The sequence below is a fragment of the Penicillium cosmopolitanum genome (genome assembly GCF_028827165.1).
Source record: "Penicillium cosmopolitanum strain IBT 29677 chromosome Unknown utg000009l:1.0-9042332.0:1.0-9050551.0, whole genome shotgun sequence".
Classification (NCBI taxonomy): Eukaryota; Fungi; Ascomycota; class Eurotiomycetes; order Eurotiales; family Aspergillaceae; genus Penicillium; species Penicillium cosmopolitanum.
Genome location: NW_026622679.1, coordinates 3,038,400 through 3,058,805, shown reverse-complemented (window position 1 = coordinate 3,058,805; position 20,406 = coordinate 3,038,400). Strand labels below are relative to the sequence as shown.

The 20,406-nt window shown below is 50.3% G+C and overlaps 6 protein-coding genes across 6 annotated transcripts; 4 read left to right on the top strand and 2 right to left on the bottom strand.

Moving 5' to 3' along the window:
- Positions 1–687: 687 nt before the first annotated feature.
- Positions 688–2,395, top strand: N7509_009255 (protein translocase subunit TIM50; the record flags this gene model as incomplete). Its single annotated transcript, XM_056633892.1, has 3 exons — positions 688–960; positions 1,040–1,747; positions 1,805–2,395. The coding sequence occupies 3 exons, from the start codon at positions 688–690 to the stop codon at positions 2,393–2,395; spliced, it is 1,572 nt and encodes a 523-aa protein (XP_056484512.1).
- Positions 2,396–2,799: 404 nt separating this feature from the next.
- On the bottom strand, positions 2,800–5,097 carry N7509_009254 (putative C6 transcription factor; the record flags this gene model as incomplete). Its single annotated transcript, XM_056633891.1, has 5 exons — positions 2,800–3,221; positions 3,288–3,423; positions 3,477–3,858; positions 3,918–4,355; positions 4,430–5,097. The coding sequence occupies 5 exons, from the start codon at positions 5,095–5,097 to the stop codon at positions 2,800–2,802; spliced, it is 2,046 nt and encodes a 681-aa protein (XP_056484511.1).
- A 555-nt stretch (positions 5,098–5,652) lies between these two features.
- Positions 5,653–8,570, top strand: N7509_009253 (F-box domain protein; the record flags this gene model as incomplete). Its single annotated transcript, XM_056633890.1, has 2 exons — positions 5,653–5,813; positions 5,894–8,570. The coding sequence occupies 2 exons, from the start codon at positions 5,653–5,655 to the stop codon at positions 8,568–8,570; spliced, it is 2,838 nt and encodes a 945-aa protein (XP_056484510.1).
- A 466-nt stretch (positions 8,571–9,036) lies between these two features.
- On the bottom strand, positions 9,037–11,474 carry N7509_009252 (uncharacterized protein; the record flags this gene model as incomplete). Its single annotated transcript, XM_056633889.1, has 3 exons — positions 9,037–9,050; positions 9,103–10,899; positions 10,958–11,474. 3 exons carry the CDS (start codon positions 11,472–11,474, stop codon positions 9,037–9,039), a joined length of 2,328 nt encoding a protein of 775 aa, XP_056484509.1.
- A 2,225-nt stretch (positions 11,475–13,699) lies between these two features.
- Positions 13,700–16,208, top strand: N7509_009251 (putative C6 transcription factor (Leu3); the record flags this gene model as incomplete). The annotated part of the gene is made up of 7 exons (XM_056633888.1): positions 13,700–13,888; positions 14,014–14,265; positions 14,316–14,449; positions 14,508–14,945; positions 14,999–15,267; positions 15,321–15,845; positions 15,898–16,208. The coding sequence occupies 7 exons, from the start codon at positions 13,700–13,702 to the stop codon at positions 16,206–16,208; spliced, it is 2,118 nt and encodes a 705-aa protein (XP_056484508.1).
- A 1,205-nt stretch (positions 16,209–17,413) lies between these two features.
- N7509_009250 (uncharacterized protein) lies at positions 17,414–20,044 on the top strand (the record flags this gene model as incomplete). The annotated part of the gene is made up of 8 exons (XM_056633887.1): positions 17,414–17,576; positions 17,635–17,812; positions 17,874–18,048; positions 18,132–18,483; positions 18,704–18,896; positions 19,001–19,157; positions 19,498–19,845; positions 20,009–20,044. 8 exons carry the CDS (start codon positions 17,414–17,416, stop codon positions 20,042–20,044), a joined length of 1,602 nt encoding a protein of 533 aa, XP_056484507.1.
- Positions 20,045–20,406: the final 362 nt, after the last annotated feature.

The window sequence follows — 20,406 nt, the reverse complement described above, 5'->3', positions numbered from 1 at the left end:
CGGAGATTGAAGTCAAGTAAGAATATCGACATGAGACTCAACCTCGTCTGCCATTCACTTTGGCAGTTTTGAACAGAGACAAAGAGGTAAGAAAAAAATAGGGGACTGTTTCCCACAATTGGAGCTGTAGCTTCACTGGAGGCCTTTGCTGCGGCTCTTGGATGCGGGAAAAGAAGAAACTTCTTTCGGTCTCCCCAGCGATTTCAGTCCAACACGCATAGAGAAAAGGCGTGTTGGGTCAAATTATTTGCCGGGTGGACTTTCATAACTGAGGAAAAGGAAAGAAATGGGCACTTCGAATTGCCATAAAACGGGACTGCTACGGTGGTCGACAGTGCCCAGTGAGGCAAATCAGACTGTACTAGTAGCTACTGACGTAGCCAACAGCGTAGAAAGACCTTGAAGTCTTTCCGAATAGGAGTCAATTGAAAATGTGAGTCGAATCTAGTATAATAGAAGCTTTATTTTCATTTTTTAGTGAATTTTAAATTACAAAATAGCAAAAGGTATCGTAGTATACTACGGTCTCTCAACGCATAAACTGCGCAACAGGCCCGTCTAGGTCACCCGAGCCACGCGCCTGACTTTTCTACGGGAAACTCGACCCGCCAGCCCGAGGATCGAGAGACCCAGCAGGACACTTTTGTTTCCTGTTCTTCCATCACTTTCCCCTTTCATTCTCTCGTTATGCTGAGTCGTGCCGTTCTGCCTCTGACGAGGCCCAACGTCCTCGCCTCTGCCTTCAGGGCCTCTTCGGCCCTGTCTGCCCAGCGGCCCCGGTGGTACGCTCAGGGCAAGGGCAGTACGCCGTACTCTCTCCCCGAGTCGATGCAGTCACAGGAGTCCAAAACGAAGAAGCGCAAGGCTACAAAGAATACCCAACCCGAACAACATGCCGCGGAACAACCCGAGTTCGATACTAAGGCTCAGCCCGAGACTGACGCGGAATCTGCCAAACCCGTGAGCTACCGACACCTATCTACATTGCAATTTATCAAATTGAATTGGACCGCTCTTTCTAATCCATTTTTGCCTATAGTTTGAAGCTGAAGAAATCCCCTCGAAGCCGCTCCCTGACCTCACCCAGGGTATTCCGTCGACACTATTTGCAGAGCTCGAAGGCCGTTCCAAGAAGTCATCGCTCAACCTCACCGAGGACCCAACATCAGAGGAATATAGCGAAGAGAAGCGAGGGGGTGGTGGTGATATCCCCAAGGGCGGATATGAAACATCTATGGATCGTCGCAAGGCCCGTATGGCCAACATCATGTACGCCGTGATGCTGGCCGCCGGTGTCGCTGGAGTAGGCTATCTCGGCCGCAACTGGGAATCCGATGAGGAGGAGCGCGCTCACCCTCAGCAACCATCTGGATGGGGCTTGGGTCTCTGGTGGAACCGTGCCAAGGCTCGCACCAGTGATCTCACCAGCTATTACAAAGACCCTGCCTTCCCTAAGTTGCTTCCGGATGAGGACCCCGCCATGCGCCAGCCCTACACCCTGGTGCTCAGTCTCGAGGATCTTCTCGTTCACAGCGAGTGGAGCCGTGAGCACGGATGGCGCGTTGCGAAGCGTCCTGGTGTCGATTACTTCCTCCGCTACCTCAACCAGTACTACGAACTCGTTCTCTTCACCACCGTGCCCAGCATGATGGCCGACCAGGTTCTCCGCAAGCTCGACCCCTACCGTATTATCCGCTGGCCCTTGTTCCGTGAAGCCACCCGTTATAAGGATGGCGAGTACATCAAGGTATGTTCGAATTGGCGCGCATTCCAGTTCTCGATCTTACTGACCATATTTTACTAGGATCTGGAATACTTGAACCGAGACCTGTCGAAGGTCATTCTCCTCGATACCAAGGAAGAGCATGCCCGCCTGCAGCCCGAGAACGCCGTCGTCCTGGATAAGTGGACCGGTGACCCCAAGGACAAGACTCTCGTCGCTCTCATTCCCTTCCTGGAGTACCTTGCCGGTATGGGTGTCGAGGATGTCCGACCTGTGTTGAAGTCGTTCGAGGGTACTGTCATCCCCGCCGAGTTCGCCAAGCGTGAGAAGGCTATGCGTGAGCGTTTCGAAGCCGATCTTGCCGAGGAGAAGAAGAAGAAGCCTTCCCTCTCCATGGGCAGCCTTGCCGGTGCTCTTGGCCTGAAGTCTGGCCGTACCATGGACGGTGAGGTATCTCCCTCCGAGGGTCTGGCCCAGGGCAAGATGCTGTGGGATCAGATTCGCGAGCGTGGCCAGAAGAACTACGAGATGATTGACCGTGAGATCCGTGAGAACGGCGAGAAGTGGCTTGCCGAGATGGCTGCCGAAGAGGAGAAGGCTCGCCAGGAGCAGATGGCCAGCATGAAGGGCTCCTTCACCGGTGTCTTTGGCGCTGGTGGCAGCAAGGAGTAAGCTTGCTTGAAAGAGCCTACTTACTTTTCTTTGGTTCCTCCCAACTCCTCGTCACTGCGAATTGTTTATTTGTTGTCATTTATGGGCAAGGGGCGGGGCATTAGATGGTTTCTTGTGTTTGTTCTGATCATTCCATTTCACCGGAACAACTTGTAAAATAGCGTTTGGTGTCCGATTCTCTTGTTGTTTCTCGATGTACAAAATTATAGTCAGATGTTTTAATTTAAAATCAAAAAAAATCAGATTGATAGACTGGATTATAGTAATGAATAGACAGGGTTCCAAGTCAAACCCCTAGGGTATATATACGTTGTTTGTAGCTTGTCATTCTCAATAGCGTACACGCCTACCAACCCCCCCCCAAGCAAAACTGGAGAAACCAAAACCATGATTAATCGAAGGATTCAAGACAGGTTGACATCTTGAAAGACAGAAACATCCCAGATGCCTGTCATGTCGAATGGGAAGCCGTCCATCGTTCCAAATGTATTAGAGATAGACATCATGTCGTCCACAATGTCATTGTTGGTTTGTGTCTCGGGCAATGAGATTGCGGCTGGATTAACCAGGCCGTTATCGGCCAGCGAGGCAGCCATGCTATCCTGGTCCATTGGGGCTCCAGTCCCCGGGAGCCTGTGCATGATATGCTCACAGTGGTCCAGGCACATGTCCGCAACTTCCCAGTCCTCCTCTTCTTGTACTCGACGTAGGACAGTGCGGAGGGTCTCAACGTTGGAAAGACACGACCGAGCTACTTCAGTATCATTTGTCTCTAGAGCGCATCGGACGAGGAGGGTCGCAGTCGATGTCAGGTGAAAGGCGCTGTCTGAACAGATTGTTAGCTCCTGGAATTTGAAAATTGGAGTTCATTGGGCAGATATGGGTGCCGTACAAGGGAGCCAGAACTCCTTGAAGTGTTCCTTGCGCAAAGATGAAATAAACCGCACGATATCCTCCGCTGATTTGCGACATTCTGTCTGGAAATACCGACGAGCTTCGGGGTTTTCTGTTTCCGCATTGTTGACCTCCTGTAAAAGATTGTGAGCCTAACAACTATCAAAAATATGATTGGGGTACTTACATTCAGTTCGACTCGGCTAATTAGCATCTTTACGGCCAAAAATGCAAGCTGCAAGCTGCTTGACGCATGTAGCTGGTCCCCGCGGTTTTGCGTTGGAGACCGAAGCCAGTCAGGTAGAGAGTCCTCCCACAAGTCTAGATCAGTTCTGATCTGTCGCAGTTTCTTCGAGCTCTCACGCGCCAGTTTTACTTGCAGGCCATAGACCAGTGGAAGCAACTCGCCCAGAATCTCCGTCAATCTGCAGAGAGCAATATGACAACGAGCCGCACGCACGCGTTCTGTACTACGAGCATGAGGGGGTACCAGACTATCGATGGTAGGCAAGGGTACATCGTATTGAGACTTCGCAATCTGAGGTGGGACACCGTGACCGAAACTTCCCCTGTGAAATACATTAGTACATGATAAACCAAATAATAATTGCTGTGCAATATTTCGTACCATCGATCATGAATCACAACTCCCCACCAAAGACGAACGCGCTGGTCTTTCTCTTGTTGGGAGAGCTTCCACAGGCTTGGATCTCGGTTCAATCCAAGGCAGTTTGCGAGTGAGAGCATTCGTCCACAGCTGACAGCATTTCCAGTCATGGAGAAAATTGGCCGCCCCGTCAGATCAATCAGCGCAGCACTAATGGTCGAAAGACCAGGTGCAGAAAACTCCTCGTGCAATGCAGCGACAGTCATGTTGACGGCGTACCGGACGTCAGGCTTAGGGTGGCACGCAAGTTTTGGAGTATGCTTCCAATAAACAAGCGACATGGAGTAAACCTGGCAGAGTAAGGAAGCCGGCGGATCCTCCAAGCCCTCGGTAATGTAAGACTCCCAGAATGCCTCGCCGTCAAAAATAGGGAAAGCGACATTGAAGCGGTCGATGAAGCTGGTGGAGATAGAAAAAAATAGAGTCAGTGCCCAAAATCTAGCAGAAGAGCTTTGCCATCGGTCATAACTTACAGTCGCACAAGATCATGTCTAAATGGACCTAGTATCTGCTCCAGAATTTCTTTCTGGTTCTCGCCCGGAGGAACTCCGCGCCGCATTCCCTTCCTCCGACGGGAGATAGTAGTATAGAGGACGGGCTTCCTGGGGTCACTCGAATAGATATTGTATGGGTTGTTGCTGGGCTCTTCAGAGAGGCTGGTCCGCTCAGGAGGCATGTGTTTCTCAATGACCTGCGCGTCCTCCGCCACCATAGGTCCGACGATGAGTACTGACTCATTATGGGGATCCTCGTCTTTGCGCCGCCCTGAAGCAGACGAAGTCGTACCTTGCGGACTAGGTCCGATGGGTGATTGATGCGAGTTGGGATCAGGACTGCGCTTGCGTTTCTGACCTGGCATAGGATCGACTGGAGATGGTCCTGCGGGCCATGGCTTGGATTCTGACGTGCTCAGGACCAAGGCATTCTCCTGGTTCTGCTCCTCCTGGTAATGACAATCGGCGCCCTGCACACGACACAGCAGGCACGATTGACCAGGGATATCAACTGTGCATCGAGACTTGCGCTTGCGACAGAGATCACAGGCACGGACTTTGTGGGATCGGTATGGTCGCGCACCGGCGTTGAACCCAGGCGAGGGCAATTTGGAAGAGGTATTGACTTGAACGGTTGCAGGCGACATGATGCGCAACCCAAGTATGTACTAGCTGCCGACAATTGGGGGAGGGGAAATGTAGGAACAATCTGGGGAAAAGTTCCCGGGGAGTTTTCGGAGTCGGCCGATCTTAGTTTGTCAAAATGAGGGGTACACCCGGCCGACTGCGAAGCGTAATTAGCGATCGGGGGATTGGGGGCGAAACGGTGCGAGCGACCGTGGGTCAAGGTGAGTTTAAGTGCATGGCGCGTGACTTTAGACGATTTATTCGAATGGAGAGAGGAAGAAGGTGGCAGCTAGAGGGTGAACCAAGGGCAATCAATTTTGGGGGTGATCTAGCGATGTCGGATCGGCCCTGCCCTGCCGCAACTTGCCAATTGGAAGCTGCGAATGGCAGAATTGCAAATTTGCAGTTGCAGTTTCCCGCAGTTGGGCCGATCTGCAAATTTGCACTACCGTTCCTGCAGTTTTGCAAATTTGCACATTTCCGACCAAAAAGGAGACCCTGACAACCCTGGAAATGCTGAGTCATTCCACGTGCATTGCTATAAATAGGAATCCAAGCGATCGACGAGCGGCGTCATGTGGAGAGGTTGGGACGCACAGCCACTCTCCAAGGGCATCTTCAACTCGGATGCCGCCAATTCCGCATGTCGTGGATCGCTGGTGATCATGGAGGAGGATGCCTCTTCCCCACGAGAGACCGGCGTCTTTGACCGGCTGCCACCCAAAGTAATCGAGCTGTAAGTATCTCGACCCTTTGTTCTCCGAGGCTGCTGTGCTGTGCTGCTGCTATGTGGAATGCGTGATCTGACGAACCCAGCATTCTTTATGCCGCTGATGCCAATACCTTTGCATCTCTATCTCTATTAACGCGGCAATGGAGGCGAACATCAGAGTCACCAGCACTGTATACACATCAGTTGTCGCGTTGTCCCTCCTTTGCTTGGGCGCGGGGCGCGACTCCCACGTCTAGTGAGACGGACACGGACAACCTATCCACCCTCAAACGCCTATTTCTGGAAGAAATCAGACGAAATGCCTTTGACGTATTTCTGCGGCCCCGTCGGACTCTGGTCCGCTTAATTTCAAGCTCAATGAGCTCGTCTACTGCATTCCCCCAAGGCGAAGTATTTCGTTTCTCTTTCTCAGCAAATGGGCAGCTGGTTCTCAGCATCAGTTCATCCCGCATCGTGATCTTGGATTTGACTACAGATTCGGTGACTTTAAAATACGAATTGAAAACCCGTCGCCGACCTTTGGGAGCTACCATTCACAATGATGGCTCTCTCCTTGCGGTATTGTCATCTACACATAAGATCAATATCTACTCGCTCTCGGATGAAGACGTGAAATTGATCCAGACGATTGCACTCAATGATGCGCCCCGTGACTTAATTTTCTCCCCCACGGGCAGTGTACTAGCTTTGTCCTTTGGGGACTGCATCGAAGTACATTCCGTAGGGGAGGCGGCTCTACCGACAGAACGTCGAGCGGCTCGTTGCCCACGAATCGATGCAATCTCATTCTCCCCAGATGGTTCCATGGTGCTTGGATCACCAGTGGACCCTGAACTAGATGGCATTGTGACAATCACAGCTCCGTTCTATACCGAACCAGGAATCGACGCAACGCCCCAAGAAGTGCAAATGCGAATGTGGACAACACAGATCCTATTTCCAGAAATCACGCCTGGCTTTACACATGCATGTCTAATAGATGGCCATGACGAATCAGATGATAGCTGGATCCTTGGATACGACGTTCAACTGGCAGCTTTCAGAGCAATCAAATCTAACAATGTTGGAATGAGTGGTGTTTACTTTGCCAGTCCATTCTCGGCAGAGGAGCCACGAGAAATGCAGCCTATTATGCTACCTACAACAGACGAGGCTGGCGAACTTGCTGCTTTGGGTTTTCAAGACTCGGAAGTATGGGTTTATGGCATACCGAAGCGCCTTGATATTCCTTCAACAAGCTCGACTCCTGAGCCAAATGAGAGTACGGAAACTCGTTTCAGTGGTGACCATCATTATGAGGGTCGATCTCCTCCACGTGATAATTTGGTGCAGTTACACAAGATCATTCAACAGCCTAAGGCATTGATTCGTGGTCGTCAAGTAACTGACATGCACGGAATGACTGCCGCTAAATGGGTACACTCGACAGAGAAAACGGCTTACCGACGTCGGTTGGTTACTGTGGCACCTGGTGGTGTACGTCCACAGTTATTTGGCGAAGAGGATGTCCCTGTGGACGGCGGACGCATGCTTGTCCTCGACTTTGAGCGTTCGACTGCCAATGGCGAGGAGGTCGAACTTGATATTGAAGTTGGAGAAACAGAAGCAAAAATGCTCATGGAGCCGGACTCGTCCTTGGATACAGAAGTCGAGCTAGAAAGGAGGAGAACTCGCTTGCACCGCGGTGATACTGACTCGACGGCCCTTAGTCACCGACCTTCACGAATGCATCCACGGTCTACAAGCCAGACATTGGTGCCTGTCCTTCGTCGCAATAGTCTATCTGTGCCTATATCACCCGAGGAAGTCACAGCGGGGAGTGTGCCAGAGATTCCCTATGACAACACCCTGCCTCGCTCCCAAGATACACTTCACCGGGCTGCTACAGCCGCAGCCTCAACCCGGGGAAGGTATGACCCACGATATCGTAATGTTCCCAGCCGCCGTTATGTACCCCATGAAAGTGACGCCGACAACTGGGTACCACCGCCTCCCCCATACAAGCGCGATGCCGACGGACCTTTGCCAGACCATTTGCGGCAAACTCTTCTTGGTAGCACACCGCGTAATAATCTTCAGTCTGATGACTCGGCATCCCAGCAAATACAGAGAGCCCAAACTGCCCGTGTTCCACGACCAAGCCCACAGGATCGCCCACGCCCACAATCAGCCATCCTCCAGCGACTAGGCTCCATTTCCATACGCCCTGCAAGAGCTCAACGAGAGTCTGGTGCATCTCCAGTTGATGGACCAGCCCAAGATCATATTGATGTTCCTAGATTGGATGTGCCCCAGGCTCCGCAACAAATTCTTGTCACGGAGAGCTCCCCAGTCAACACTTGGCCTCGACCCCAACCTGCCGGGCATGTGGTTCCAATCGTGACTGGTCAACATCCATATCTCCAACCGCTTCCGCAGCTAGCAGTTCACCCAGCCGAGGAGGCCACCCGAGAACCAATCATGCCAATCCCTTCACTAGGAGCTACCATGCTCGGGGAGGCCTACCTGCCATACTCGGTGTCATCTCCGAATCTGCTCCACATTCCCCAACCAAGTGGAAATGCATTGGACATTTCAGCTGCGGAGGACGAAGCGCAAATACCGGAACGACAACGATCTTTCCGCCGGCGGGTCTCGACAGAGCCAACCAGCCTACCGCCCTCTGAGAATGTAGAGTGGCGGCGGCGTATCGAGGATTGGAACGAACATACCATCCGGGAACGAAGTCGGAAACGACGAAATAAGTGCATCATTATGTAGCAAGCGTTTTGTAACTGTGTCTAGACAGACCATTATACCCTCGTTAGAAAGTTCATAACATGTTGAATACAAACAAACTGCATCAAATCACTTCCTAGTCTTGTTTTGTTGTAATCTGACCCGTGTATAGAATTACCTGGTTTTCTTTTTAGAAAACGTGCCTCATGACAAGACAACCTACCTAGCAGCTACAAATTTAGAAGACCAAGTGTATCGGGTGTACCTAGGTATTAATTGGGGGGTGCAGAATAGTTTGTGACACCGTGACCCAGGTAACGTCTATACTCTAGGGAAAATATCGGAAGGAAATTCAAATGAACTCAGTAGCCATAGACCAGAATAAAGCGATATCAGTAGGTTTCAAGCTAGCAAAGACTGAGACGCTCAAACTTGAATCATTAAAAGCAACGCTGCGAAGTGACCGGAATCATATCAAGGTATCTCATAACTTCAAAAGCCAACGTAATTAACAGCCACCACCTGTTTTTGGTTAGCATATATACCCAGTTTAGTATGAAGTGATGGAACTTACCTCCTCCTCCTCCACATCCTCCACCTCCTCCGCCACCACCACCACAGCCCCCTCCGCCTCCGCCTCCACCGCATCCTCCCCCTCCGCTTCCACATCCTCCACCACCACCTCCGCAGCCAGAACCTGTTCCTCCAGCACAGCCAGCAGCGCCAAAGCCACCACAAGATCCAGCAGCAACGCCTCCACCACAGGTGCCCGAGCAACAATTTCCAACGCCACCCGCACTGACATTCATGCAGCCCGGGTTGCACGGGTATGAGCTTGCGCTGATGCCAGGGTCACACATATATGGACCGTAATAAGGTACATACATGGGGTAACCCCAGACAAGTGGTGTATAGTAATAAGGCTCAACGCCACCATCATTAGATCTCTTGCCATCAGAGCGAGAACGGCCACGCTTTTCAGCCCGACGAACAGACTTCTCATAGTTCTGATGCAGGCGGATTCGCTGAAGAGTCCCGACGCGATAATCCTCGGCCGCCAACGTGGTCGGTCGGACAGCATTGTGCGCCGAAATATGAGGGTTCTTGTCTGGGTCAGAGGAGATATCATTGCGATCATGTAGCGTGTCCGCGGCGTCACGGGCACGAGATGCCGAGCCTAGGTTGAAAAGGCGATCGTACAGATCTGGTGCGCGGGTAGCTTCGCAGTACCAGCAGGTACATTCGCTGTAGATTCCACCGTTTGTGGCTCTGCGGTACATCTTGGTCGTCCATTCGAAGGCCTCGGAAAGTTTGTTTTCGTCGACTTTGTCGTCATGGTCAATGAATCGGCGTTGACCGCCGGCCATGATACGGATACTATACTGGAAGTACCGACGGGGCTGTAGCTGATGGGTGTGCCAGGCCAGATCGACATCCAAAGTGGGGACAGCCATGTTCCTTGGATTCGAGAGCATGATATCAAAAAAGACTTCGTACTTCTTGATGAGACGCTCGGCCGTATCCATGACAGTGGGAGAATGCAGCCAGTCGATGTTATCCATCTTCTGGACAAAAGTACCCTGACGAATCACTGCACCAACGAGGTCAAGGCCGAAGGGGCTGAAGTTCTCCCAGTAATGAGACATCATGCGACGGAAATGGATTTTCTCTCCCGGTTTACTCCCACGGCCAGCGCTGTGTGCCTTTTTTAGAATGGCGGCGTCGCGGATCTTGAGTTCCAAGTGAGAGCGAAGGTCATCAATGTTCTTGCACCAATCCACTCTAGCATCGGTAAAGGCGAGCAGATCTTTAGAGGCCGCCTCCATCAAACGGTTGGGAAACATCATAGATCGATGAATCAGGTACGTCTTCATCTGAGTTGGGCCCGCGGGGATACCGTGCAAGTTATAAATCGTTCCTGGCATTGGTCGATTGAAGGTGACCAGCTCCGTAAGGTCTTTGCGAAACTTGGCAACTCGAAGTCGGTCATGATCAAGAATATGTGAACAGGAGCCGCACTTGATCTTGAAAGATGCGTCTGCATAGCCCGTGCATTCACTGAATGGCTCTTTGAGCTCGGGTCTCATATTCCCTTCGGTCCACAGCACAGTGATCGGCTTTTTACAGGAGGGACATTCAATTTCCAATCCGGGAGGATCCTCCAAGTTATCCCATTCCATATGAAGCTGTGTCTTGAACATTTGGATGCTCTTTTTGCTGACAGTGTACTCCAATGTGCGGTCGTTGATGGAACGATTTATTGCTTCAAAGGGGAATCCTGTTCTCCAGGTGCTCATCTTTCCATAACGAATACAGTCCTCGAGGAAATCCCTGGGATTGAGCATATGAGAATGCCATACCATCAGAATATCTAGGTTTCAATCAGTATCGCCTGTGTTATACTATGACGGATATAGTTTTCGACTCACCGAGTGGGGGCAGATTTTCTTCGCTCCACAATACCAGGGTTTCGCTATCGAGAATTTTTTCATATTCGGGGCTTTCTAGATCGGAAATCGTCACATGTGGTCGAGACATGGGGACGCATGTGAACCACCACTTCCGGTATCGCTCGACGGCGCGAGCTGTGTATATGGCCCAGCGTTTCTCGCGAATACGAGCCCGGGATTCATTGAGTGCTTGGGGCATGTCCTGATGGATGTCGGCTTGCTTGTCGAAAATACCGAAGAGACCATCGTTATTTGAGACCATGTCACGCAGATCGGCCAGAACAGCCAGAAATTTGAGATGGGCAACACATTGGTCGCGCGTCACCGTACTGGTGAGAGAGGGTAGGTTCTTTGTGTCGCTGAGGTTCAGCTTGGGGAAGTTGAGGAGTAGTTCCTCCTCTTGAGTATAGGAGGGCGGCCTCTCCTTGGCGTCAGCGTTGCCGGCGGCGCCTTTGGTGGGCGTTTCCTGGGACTTGATGTCCGTGGACATGCCCATGGTTGCGGTTGGTAGAATCAGTGATGATTGATCTTGAAAGGGATCACAGACAAGGTGAACGGCGGATGGGAGGGGGGGGGGATATCAGCTTTGAGTGAGGGCGTGTAGAGTGATGGGGGTGAGGGTTTGTGTTGAAGAAGCCAGATGATCCTGAGGAGCATGGGGGATTTATATCAATTTCGGATCAGAGCGGCTCCCATGGATGGAGAATCCTATCATATCAGGTGTTGCCAGAGTCCCATCCAATCAATGTTTATTGTACCCTATGGCAATCGGGGCCGAGTTGGCGTGGCCGGGCGCTGGACAGGACCAATGAAGAAGGAAACAGTTGCATCTAAGGGGCCTGAAAGTGAGCCGAGGAAAACGCCTAGCTAAGCCTTGCTGATGATGAGATTCAAGCTTCCACCGTTCCAGCAAGCCAATAAAACTCCCGGGTGAAGTACATGTGACTCCGCAGCAGAAGGTTCCATGCGATTTCCTTGACGGGAAGGCGCGGGGCGGGGAGGAGCGGGGAAGGGGCGAGGACAGGCCAATCAAACACGCCTGCACTGCCTCGCAGCTTCCCAAGGGTTCTCCCGCCCCCATCCAGAGTGACCTCATCTTGAGCCTAGCAGTGCATATACATACACTTTAGCCTCCTTTGCTAATTAAAGAACACGTTGATCTCCTACTGTAGCAAACAAATAGTGCTACGATCTATTAGTTAGTTAGTTAGTATTACTACTAAGTACTAGTATCTACGATATATTGCTGGGGGATCTTAAATTCCAATCCTAGTATTCTCCAATTCCATAGTTACTAGTACTAGTAGCTTGACTACTATTAGTACATTCATAATTCATTCAAGTTGTTTATACGAGAACCTTGGAAGGGGTCACGGTGCTAAGCCTTCTCCGAGCTCAGTCCAATGTAACCCGCCCGACTTGAATAGAGGTTATGCCCGGGCCGAGGTATCTGCTCATCTACAAGACGGGGCGCGACAATTTCCATAGATTGAAGATCATAATGATATTTTGGTTGTTGCCCCGTTACAAAGCAGTAGACACGAGCCCGTTTTTCGAAACAGTCCGAGCCCTTGGGGTACAGACAGACATTGGAGATAGAGAAACTTACGTCGTGCCTTTATTGCTATTACCAGTAACTTGTCTATGTGTTATCTAGTATTACTTAATTATCTTCACCTTTAGATTTCAGTAATCGACCTTGATTACACAAGAGCGCCATTCGTACATGCCAGCGATATACAGAGAATGGTCGTGGTCCCGGGGCTACCGTTAAAAAAAGTCTTTTGAAGGCTGGATGATACCGCATCAAATCAAGTTCTAGGAAATCTTCCTAAGCTTTAAGTAGGCTACGATAAATTTAATAACTGGCTACAGGTTTATTTATTCTTCTGGGTACCTAGGTAGGTTGTACTAGTATCCATGTTTATTCTTTTTATTGTTCCAAAACTATGTCTATCTCTCCAATTTACACAGCCCTGCAGGGATACGATAACAGAAAACAGTCGTTCACCGCACGACTCCACCTTCCTGAGCACGTCATCTTCTAGATGAAATTCCTTTAAGCGAGAACCGGTCTCGATTTCTCCGGGCGAATCGATCAGCCGCTAGTCGAAATGAGCTACCCACCTTCCACGGTGGATCACCGGGTGGTCGTTGCGAAAGGGCCATGCTGCACGTGAGCTATGACTTTCAAGACGAGCTAGTTGCATGAATGGAAGCCATTGGGATAAAAATCAGTATGAAGATTATTTGCCAAGAAATATTAGTTCTTCATTCAGAAACTTAAAACACGAGATAATACAATATCTTTCTCAAAAATTCAATCCCCAAGGATAAAATCTGTTCTGAAATCTGGTGAAGGGAATCCGATTTACCGCCTTGCCGGAGTCACCTGATACCTCCCCGCGCTGAGTCACCCACCAGAGCGCGGCGCTCAAAGTTCCAGTTCCAAGTCTGCAATCGCCGTGCGGAGAGCTTGCGGTTCAATTTGTCTTGGAAACAAATCGACTGTCGTGCCTGTACCTTCAAGCGACTTGCCTGCATCATCTGTGTCTCACCGGACAAGTCACCCTTGTCCCGCTCGAAAAACTCGATTCGGCCTGCATCAACGTCATCAGCCTGGCGTCTTTTGGCCGATCAAACGGAATCGGAGGGTCCCAGAACCCTACCTTCGATCCAACAGTCGGGATTGATAATGCTACAGCTGTCATAAATCCCGTAATGGCGGGCGTTAATCATGCGCCAGTCTCCATGGCTGCTTCCGACATGCAGAATCGCAAACGCAATGTGACCATGGCGGGGATCGACAGCTCACCGGGGAGTATTGACGAGGCGGAGGATATCGACGGTCGTGATGACAAGAGGCGCCAACCCGTGAAGCGTGCCTGTAATGAATGTCGACAACAAAAGGTATGTGCAGCCCAGTTCGCGCGAAATCATGCGACGCTGGCCGACATCTGTCGGAGCGGTGATGACATGTTTCGCTCTTTTCCAAACAAGAACAATCCCTTAAACTGACTTCTGCATTTTCATAGCTCCGTTGCGATGTTGTCCAAGATCCGTGGGTTGATTGTTCTCGATGCCGTCGGCTGAAACTGGACTGCAAAATCGAGTCGAATTTCAAGCGGGTTGGGAAACGTAGCCGCAATGCCGAGATGGAACGCGAGATTATCGAATTGAGAAAACAAATCTTGACCAACCCTTCTTCGACACCACTTCCCCAGCAACCTATACCGGCAGGCCAATTGACGCCCAAGCAGGAGTCCAGCCAAGTCAGCCCCGCTGGCGTCTATCAAACCCCCTCGCCGTATCGTCGGACCAATACATGGGTTCCCAGGAAGCCGTAGCATCGCTACTTGACCTGCGATCAGGATTTGATGGATCGAACTATATGCGGAATGGAAGCCAACAATTCAAGCGACTCGAAGATGTTATGATCGCTCCAGAGAAAGTAACGGAGCTGTTCAACATGTAAGACACCGGCGATCACATTGATATCCACTACCGGATCTAACTCTTGAAAAAATAGGTTCTTCACCTACAGCCATCCTTTTTTACCGTTCTTAGACCGACAGCAATCCCCGGACGATTACTATGCTGCTTCACCTTTGCTGTTTTGGACGATTATTAGTGTTGGTGCTAGGCGATATCAGGGTGACACTGGCTTGTTGAACTCTCTTGCAGGTCCTGTCACTCGCCTGGTATGGAGCACTCTAGCAGACATTCCTCAAAGCTATCATGTTGTTAAGGCGCTCTGTTTGCTATGCTCGTGGCCATTTCCCACGAGCAGTACGTCCACTGATCCGACATTTATGCTTTGCGGAATGATGATCCAGGTTGCCATGCAGCTTGGACTTCATCGGCCATCCCACAGCCAAGACTTCAGCAAATTCCGTGTGGAACTTATTGAAGATGAGCTTAGAGATAAAGTACGCACGTGGGCCATTTGTAACATAGTTGCACAAAGGTATGCTACACTACTCACTTCCCCCTTGAAACATCTTCTCATTTCCTTTTCAGAGTTTCTACTGGATACGGTCAACCACCGTCAACAATCTACGACTGGACATTATCCTCGAATGATTCCTCGGACCCCAACTTCAAACTACCCGGGGAAATCCGATCTAGGTTGGAGATCGAGGAATTCTGCGATAAGATCACCAGAGCACTATATACAAACCGACGTGATCCCGTCGGTCTGACTAGCGATCGGGAGAGAAGCACCTTGCTTTCGTTCCTTTCGCGGGATTTTGACGAACTTGAAGAACACTTCAAAGGACAAAACGATTGTAAGACGAGACTCGTCTCACCTCCGGCTATGCAAAACTAATTTACAAACTAGGTATCACCGATCTATTTCTTCGTGCTTCAAATCTTCATCTCCATCTGTCAGCGTTCTTGGATGACCCTTCCGCGAAAGATTACCGGGAGCGTCTCCTTTCGCTTTACGTTGCAACCACATCATTCCTTGAGGTGGCAATGAAGCTTGAGACTGAAGTTGGACCAGTTCTATCCTATACCCCATACTACGTTTACCAAATGATGGTCGCTGCCGGCTGCACTCTTCTCAAATTGAGCAAGAGCTTCTTTGCCGCCCACATTGACATGGAATACACGAAAAGTCTATTTAACCGCACCATTTGGGCTGTTCGCGGTGTATCTGTATCAAGCAATGACCTGCCAGAACGTCTTGCCGAGGTTCTGGCCCAGATGTGGAGATTGAGTGGTGCCCCCCAGATAACAAGCGGATCCGACGTGGATGATTCTCTGAGACTGAAGGTTCGCTGCCGAATGAGCATGTCTCTACTCTTCGACTCTGTCTGGCGATGGCGAGAGGATGCCAGAACCAAGGGTCGAAACATTGAAGGTCAGTACTTGGTCCCCATATCATGTCTAGAAATCATACTAATTTCGCGAAGCCTATCTCAAAAACCCGACCAACCCCGATTCAGCAGCCGATTCATCCGCAACGTCATCCGTCGGCCCTCTACACACATCTACATCCACGCCTGGTATATCCGGTGGCGATCCAAGCCTTGCACCAGCACCAATAATCCCAGCCAACCTGGGGGTTCAGGCGCCAGGTACTGGCGTTGGCGGACTTCCTAGCGGATTCATGGAACCGAACTACGAGGTTTTCGACCCGCTTAACTGGCTGCTCGACGGCCTGGTCGACTTGCCTTACTCATACTCCGCTATGGGCGGAATGGAGCCACAGGGCATTGCATAAAGCAATTGCTTGGCTCTTCTGATTCTCTGGCGTTGTTATTATTTTGCGGGAGTAATTTGTGCACGTCTCTGTTTGTACTACTATACCACACGGACCCAATCGTTGATACCTCACTGGGAGTTTTCTTTTAGTTATTTTTTCTTCTTTTCCCCACCTTACTTCAGGTCATTATGGTCTGACGTTTCCTTGTCTATGACTTTTTAACGAGTTTCCTACTCGGCATTGTGGCGATGGAGCCGTGTCACAGTATATGAAGCCCTATGTCAATTTACTTCTTTTTTCGGCCCGATTCGACAGTAGCCGCATGCAATATTGAAACAAAAGCCCTGTACAGCTGCAATTGAAAGTCACATTATCAGGTCCGCCACGTTAGATTGGCCATTGCACATGTATAGCCTTGAAGTTACACGCTTATTTTTCTATTCACAGAAGTGGGCTCCCTTGTCGATTTACATAGTCTGAAGTGTGGGGACCATGCCACCATCGACTCAATGACACTCTGGTTGCCTAGTCATCTTGTAATGGATTCCCCTGCGCCAGATTTTCTGCTCAGCCATTATAATGCTCTCCCCTCCCCTCCCCTTTCACTCTTGCTAGGCCCCTCTTCTTCTGACTTCAGGTACGAGGCTCACAATGGCTCTATTACATTTTATATGGTCTGGATGGCTTGAACCTCCAGTTGGAACCGTGGCTATTTTCATTGGTGCCTGTGTTATCTTTGTCTGTGTGATTATACTAGTATTTTCCTTAATTTTTACGTCCAGTCAACTGGCCAACGTGAGTATTCTCGTTTCATATCCAGGTCCAATAAAACCGTACCCTATGAAATCAGCGAGAAATCTCCCAAACTGATCTCAAGAACGTGCTTTGGCAGAGTAACATTCCTTTTGTGATAGCTACATGCCCTTGTGCGATTATCTACCAACACTACCGGTTCCTTGTGGAGGGGCCGGGACTCATCAAAAGAGGATACGACCGGTTCTTTGACGGACTCTTCGAAATCCCGCGTACCTTCCGATTTGGCCAGGTCATCGTTTGCAATCCAGAGTTAATTGAGGAACTGAAAAACACCGGAAGCGCTGTCGCATCTCCGGAGCCATGGATTGACCAGGTGAGGGCTTCGCGCTCCCTTCCTACTTGAGCTTGCATTGGACTCTGGGTCTCGGCACTAAATTTCGAAAAAGCTCCTTCAGATTTCTCACGTCATGCCTGGGTATTTCCCTCCTGGTGGAGGGTGGCCTGCGGTCGCGAAGACTACTCCTGGTGTCATTCGTGGAACTGTGCACAAGCATCTGGATCGGTATATACCGGCAATGAGCGAGGCGATACTAACCCAGCTGCGTGCTCTACAATTTGACGAGAGCGGTGGTAGGTTTAATTTTGCCATTGATCTCAAATTTATATATGCTTAATGCTCTCATTCCAGAATGTACGATCAGTTGCTTCGAATTCGCATACTCGGTCGTCGCCCGCAGTGGTAGCTATGCCATGGTAGGCGAACGTCTCGCAAACAATGAGGAATACCTCAGAGCTGTCAAGGAACATATCCTGGGAATGATTATGACTACCCGAGTGCAATTTCTTGTCCCAGATTGGTTGAAAAAGTACTAACCCAATTCGCTGTCTATGATCCAAGATTAGAACCTAATGACTTTCAATCTTCAGATATATAGGCGGCTTTATCAGCCGCCTAGCTACAATAGGTACACGCTGGGATATGCACGCATCACGTAAAATTTTGCTCAAGCATTTCGATGCTCGAGCGGCTGAGTACCGCGATGAGATGGCATGCCCGGGGAATATAAATGATAAAGACGATTTCAAGTCGACAGATAAGCCAGTCAGTAATTCCTTCAAGATGATTCATCTAATAGCTTCCAAGTTTTACACAAAAAAATGAGCTTTCTTGACCGTGGCTCATAGGTTGAGATCTTTCGGTGGCTGTTCGAAAGCTCGGTACTTCGTCATCGATGGAGCTACCCTGAGGTCCTTGGGGAGATGCTCTTGCTCCAGTTTGCCTTCATATATACGACTGGCTACGTGGGTCTTAATCCAACACACAATCTTGTAATGAAACCCCGAGGCGCTGATCATCAACAGGCTCTCTACGGTGCTTTGGCCGAGCTAGCCCGGCAACCAGAGTACATTCAACCACTGCGAGAGGAGGTTGAAGCTGTCCTTGCCGAATATGGAGCCACCGTCCCGGCCTGTGATCGAATGATACTTCTTGATAGCTTTCTGAAGGAATGCCAACGTCTGCACCCACCTGCAGCCAGTATGTCCACCTGACCAGCGCCCTGGGACGACCAGTTCAAAAGCTGATAAAAGATCAATTGCTGCAGTATCTGCTCACCGGGTCTGTGTCAAAGCACTTGAATTCTCCAATGGTCGGCCACCTTCAACTCTCAACTAATCCCGGGCCTCCTTATATACTCTCGTTCTTTTTGCACTATTTGATTCTGTGGCTGATACATTTGGACCCTACATACATACAGGGATAACTCTCAAACCTGGAACCCATGTCGGCGTACCGAGCAGCTGGATCCAGCGGTCCAGTGCATATTACGAGGATCCAGAGACCTTCGATGGTTATCGATTTGTGAAGCGTGCAGCGGCTGGGGCAACAAACACCAGGCTAGTCGATCTAAGCCCCGATTATCTTGTTTTTGGAATGGGTGTGCATGCCTGGTAAGTCCTTAAGCTCATATCCACCATACTGATATGCTTGTATTCCATCATTTCAATACCAACCCCCTGAGAATCCTCAGCTGACTCGTTCATGCTTATTGCAGTCCCGGCCGGTGGATGGCAAGTGCCCTGATGAAGCTGGTCATTGCCGAGTTATTGATTCGCTTTGACATTCTTTCCGGAGCGGAGGGATCCTCGCAGGGCCCATTGATCGGATCCCTCTCTTTCGAAGAGTTCTATGTGCCCAACTTCGGACTGAAAGTACGTCTCCGCCCGCGGGTATAAGGGCAATGTGGCAGACAGTATGCTCGAGAACTATGGACTCGGGACTATTTTTGTAACACAGATAATTAGCTTCAAGATGAAATTTCATTTAACCTGTACCCCACCAAGTTGAAGTATACCTAGGGCGATGATAAGCGGCCGGTCAAGTGTGGACCGCTACTCCATAGAAATGACTGGGTCTCACTGGGTCCATCGGGAGCTCCCCACATCGACATCATTCCTCAGAAGCTTCTCTAACCCAGACTAAACTCCTTCAACCACCCCCAAGCCCCCCTTGGAAATGCCCTCCTCTCGCCCTCTGATAATTCCTCAAAAGCGGACCCTACTCCCTCCAAGGACAAATAGCAGCTCCCCTCGAACCCGCACATATCAACTCCTCAATCCGAGCGCCGTGGCGGCTGAGACGTGCATGAAAGCGCCCCGCAACCCGGAAACCGAAGACGAGCCTGCGAGCCATCCAGAGAGCGGAGATGACAGATCAAGTAATCTCACGCGCATTGAGTTCGACTTCGCTGCGCCCCCGCAACCATTTCTCGATCCTCCTGCCTGGGAGGCGATGCTGAAGCGGTCACGGACAAAGAGCTCGTCTGGTGAGGAGAACCGTGCCGGGGGCGCGGGAGAGGGAAGGGCGAGTGGGGGCTCTGAGACACCTCAAGACCAAAGGGTTCGAAGGGAAAGGGAGGCGGAATACAACTCTCTCGCGATCCGGGGACGGTCGAGTATATCTGGGCGAGGGAAACGAGGGCGAGGGGTCGGGAGAGGGGGATATTGGGGAGGGCGACAGTGATACGGAGGTTGTACTGCCATACCCTATAACATCATACCAGGAGGAGCTGGAGTTCTCTATCTCTCTTGCAGGGTAGTACTACCATTAATCAATCTACAAAGGCGCATATTTGCATAGAAGAAAACAGGGCTATATTTCATCATGGGCTAGAAATGCATGTTCAGATAACGCGGAATTGCTTATGGTACATCTTCCAAGTAGGCCAAAACATAACAGGCGCAGGGTGGGCATAAGCATAAGTCATCGAGTCGTCAGCGTGCGTCGTAAATAATTCGTAGATCTCGTAGCGGAAAGGCTTGAACCCATGCACGCAAAGTGGGAAGGGGGGGGGGGGGGACAACAGAAACAAAAACAGAGACATAAAACATAAACATCAAACATTCATAACAGAGAAACAGGGGCAAAGCAGATCGATTGACTCCCAGATGCAGGATCATC